This window comes from Buceros rhinoceros, unplaced genomic scaffold, assembly GCF_000710305.1.
Source record: "Buceros rhinoceros silvestris isolate BGI_N320 unplaced genomic scaffold, ASM71030v1 scaffold15339, whole genome shotgun sequence".
In the NCBI taxonomy this organism is placed as follows: domain Eukaryota; kingdom Metazoa; phylum Chordata; class Aves; order Bucerotiformes; family Bucerotidae; genus Buceros; species Buceros rhinoceros.
In genome coordinates this window covers 3,038-7,011 of record NW_010431109.1, presented here as the reverse complement: position 1 = coordinate 7,011, position 3,974 = coordinate 3,038, and the positions used below count along the sequence as shown (strand labels likewise).

The following is a 3,974-nucleotide window of genomic DNA, read 5'->3' as shown; positions in this document are numbered from 1 at the left end:
GAATTACTCCCCCTGCCAGTGGAATCCTAGTAATTTTGGCTAATTGTAATATGGCTGTAAATATACGATTTCCATGGAAATTAATTTAGTCACAGGAATTTTTGTCCTTTTTTTTATATAGATGGCCTTGCTTAATGTGGTTGCCAAACATATATATATATATATGCTTTAAAGAAAAACTTGACCCTCCAGGACTCCCGTTCTTGGCAGGCCCCGGCTGCCCCATGCCCGGGTCTGTGATGTCCGGAGGTAGAGCAGCGACTCTTTCATGGGCACCCCCTTGCCGTGGGGAAGGAGCTTGCGTGCCCTTGTGAGGTTGAGAGCTCTGCTGGTGGTGGCATGTGCCTCCGGTGGGGTCTCCCAAGCCAGACAGGTCTCAGCTGAAGGGTCAGACAAAGTGTGTCCACGGGCAGGATGGGCTCACTAGCCTTCGGGCAGCCACCCTAGGAGAAGGACAACTCTGACTCCAAACCCGGGCAGATGGAGCTCGTTTAGCCTTGTAAGGCATCCATCATCTAAGAGAAGGATACTCTAACCAAACCTACAACCCAAGGACTTTGCTGTAACCGTCCAAGCTTGCTGGGCCCTGGCAGATGAACCTCAGGTGTAAAGGGTGGAGCCAGTTCCGCGCACGCTGCGCCTCACCTAAAAAATCCACCGCGCAGCCCTGAAGGGTGCACTCATCGCTTGCAGTGAGCGTGGGAAAAGCCCTTCCCAGATCTTCGTTCACAAGGCCAAGCCACGATGATGAAAGAAAAACTTGATTAACATTAGATTATTTACAATCAACTGCTAAGTATATTTACATCTTGCTTTTCTGGATGAAGCAGAAACTGCTTGGCTGTCTCTCTTGGGTTTGTGCTGTTTAGCAGATAAGGGGAAACCTCCCTGAGCTCAAACAGGATGTGTGCTGTTGAGAACCTGCCCAGTTAGACCCTACTGTTTAAAATATTTTTATTTAAGGAACTTTTCTTGTAGTATTATTCCAGGATGGGGTAATGTTTATGTGATATTTGCAGATCCAAACTTGTACAGACAGTTTTAAGACTAACCTTATACTTTTTTTTCCTCATGAGAGTTTGACAGTATTCAAGTTATGATGTTGGGGGTTTTTTTGCCTGTGGCTGATGTGTTGTGAGCTTTAATTTAGTTTTTAGATAGTTTCTGTCTAGAAACGTCTTCAGTTTTTGAGGATTCTTGAGGGTTATTTTGGTTTTGTTTTGTTTTGAGAAAGTATTTGAGAATGCCACATGGGAATGTTAAGCAATGATATCCAGAGACAGTACTGCTGTGAAATGACTGGAGGATGCATGGTGGTAGTGTTAAATTATTTGGCTTATGAACTTGCTTTTTAGGAGTAACCTTACTGACACACCAGGGCAATTTTTTACTTGTTAGGTATTGACATCTGAGCCTAGTGCTAAGAGTATGGATTTTCCTTTTTTTTTTTTTTTAATACTTATGTGTTCCTCTCTTTGATAATTTTTAGATGTATTTGAGATGCCTTATGCCTGTTGAAGTCAACATAGGCACCTAGCTATACTAGAAAAACGCTGTTGTTTGCTTCACGTTGGTAGTAAAGCCTTGGTACCCACTGGGTCCAAGGCAGAAAGGAAACACTGAATTGTTTCCAGAAAATGTAGTGATTGGCATTGATTTTGAGATTGTTACCAAAAGGTTCATCAAAAATTACTTACCCATGTTGTTGAACTGACTTAGATATCATACCAGCTAAATGACAGAAATTGTTCTTCTGATGCAACTGCATACTCTATGTCCAAAATACAGTATATAGAGGCTTCAAAGCACTAAAGGAAATGTCAGTTTGAATTCTTTCATTAGCTACAGGGTAAGAAAACAACAAAATGGATGACAGCATTGATTCTTATCATACTGTTTGAGAAACTTCTAGTCATCATATCAGAAAATCAGTTTCGTCAATCTAGTGAAACAGTAGATGTAAGAAATGTCGATAACCTCATTTCTGTGTGTACCCAAAGTTTTAGTATAACTCGATTCAAATTTGCAGCTACCACTTCCCTTCTTTAAAGTGTTCTCACATGGTTATCATTTGTCTAGATTGACCATGTTTATGATCAATATCTCTTTTATAATAAGAATGGTTGAGCATCACATTGTGAGTGATGTCACGCTGCTGACCTGCATAATGACAATTAAAATAAAATCCTTATTCTGAATGGCTACATTTTTACTATCTTACGGGACCAATTTATTTTGCTCACTAGCTGATTGCTCAGCAAAGGCTTCTGTTGAGATGTCTGCAGAGAGATGAAGGCCTTTTCCCCTGATTTTTATTCTTAACTTAGAACTGAGTAAAGCATATTAGTAATCTAATTACATTCATATAAAATATCTAGAAGTTAAAGATACAGAATATTACAGAAACGTATTAATGCATGTATAAATCATATTAACCTTGTATTCAAAATCTGACTGCAAATGTCAATAACTTTTTAATAAACAATTACTGGGGTTCTTTTTATGTAATGCACAATTTCTTGTCTTTCTAGGTATGGCATGAACTGCCTCATTCAGTTTGAGGATTTTGCTAATGCTAATGCATTCCGCCTCCTGCATAAGTACCGTAACAAGTATTGCACTTTCAATGATGACATTCAAGGTAACAGACTCTTTCTCTTCTCTTCACTCTTACAATGCTCACAAGCCAGAAAAATTAGTCTTAGCAGATGTATGAAGGGGAAAAAAATGTATCAGCTTTCCAGGGATATTTGAAAACGTTCCTTATGTGTCACACTTTGCTTTGAATTTCCTCAGCATAGGTTTCTGGTGAACTGCCTTTGCTCTTGACCTTTTCCCTCTCATTTATGCCTCCTGCTTTATTTAGATGTTCACTCTTCAGGTTTGGTTGTTTTTTTTTTAATATTTTATTGTGCAAATGGCTTTCCTATATAAATTGTTAACTTGAGATCATTGGGCAAATGTGAAAGCTGGAGCCTGGACTGTACTTCCCTGGGTTTTTTTTTTTTTCTGCAATGACAACAACTCCACTGTTCCACCATGCAACAGAACTTGCTTGATAAATGTCAAAACTGTATTTCATTTCTTAAACTGACAACTCAGTTAAATAGCCCTCTAATTTTCCTTGCAGTCTCAGGGCTGCATTCTGGTTTAGAGACAAATTATTCCCCGACTCTGCTTTCCCGTATGAGTCATTTGTAGCAGCTGGCAAAAGTAAAAGATCTAGGATGGGAAGCATCAGCATGGGGGATTCCCCCAATGCTCAATCTAGATGGGCATCTTGTCCCTTCCTTCCCAAGAAGACAAGCAGGGCCGAAGTGTCAGCTGCTGCCTTATTTCCTATTCAGAAAAAGAGCACTGGAAAATAACTTTCTCTAGAGCATAAATGCACTGGCTCCCATCCTTGCAAGGAGGCTGAAGTCAGATGAACTCCTGGGGAGAGGTACCCAAGGAAGTTCCTAGGCTGCCTCTTTACCCCCTCATGTTTCCTTGGGTACGTGAAGGTCCTCAGCAATGACAGGATCAAAAATGGGAGTCATTCCTGAGCCATTCTCAGTCTTATTTCAGGGACTTAACACATGGCAGTGGATTCAAATAGCTCTTGTCTTTCTGATGCTTGGGACTTGGCTGGCCCCATGAACTGTATTTCTGTACAAGGCTGGCTGAGTTTTACTCCTGCGTCTGAAAAAAAATATGGAGACAAATTCCCAGATGGGAAATAAACTAATCGTAAAATGTTATTTGCCTTTGTTAAGAAGCATGGTGCTTTTATCCTGCAGGGTCTGAGTGTAGCCATGGCTATGACAGTCCAATACAGCAGACCAAACAGCATCTGGAAGTTTCTCTAGTTGTTTAGAGATCCAGCTCCCACAGGGAATTCTCCTTCCTTGCAGGACAAAGATCTTCACCCCATCTAGAATGTAGTTTTATAGAAAATGGAAGGGAATCTTTTCAGCAAAAGTGTACCAAACATG

The 3,974-nt window shown here is 40.5% G+C and overlaps 1 protein-coding gene across 1 annotated transcript in view; it reads left to right on the top strand.

Moving 5' to 3' along the window:
• The window catches only part of LOC104499765 (NADP-dependent malic enzyme-like), a gene marked incomplete at its 3' end in the record, with an annotated part of 91,200 nt that extends 88,490 nt beyond the window's left edge, over nt 1–2,710 (top strand). Inside the window, exon 6 of the mRNA XM_010143318.1 lies at nt 2,532–2,710. Within this exon, the coding sequence (XP_010141620.1) occupies nt 2,532–2,710 (179 nt within the window). The remainder of the gene's footprint in view (nt 1–2,531) is intronic.
• Between the last annotated feature and the right edge of the window lie 1,264 nt (nt 2,711–3,974).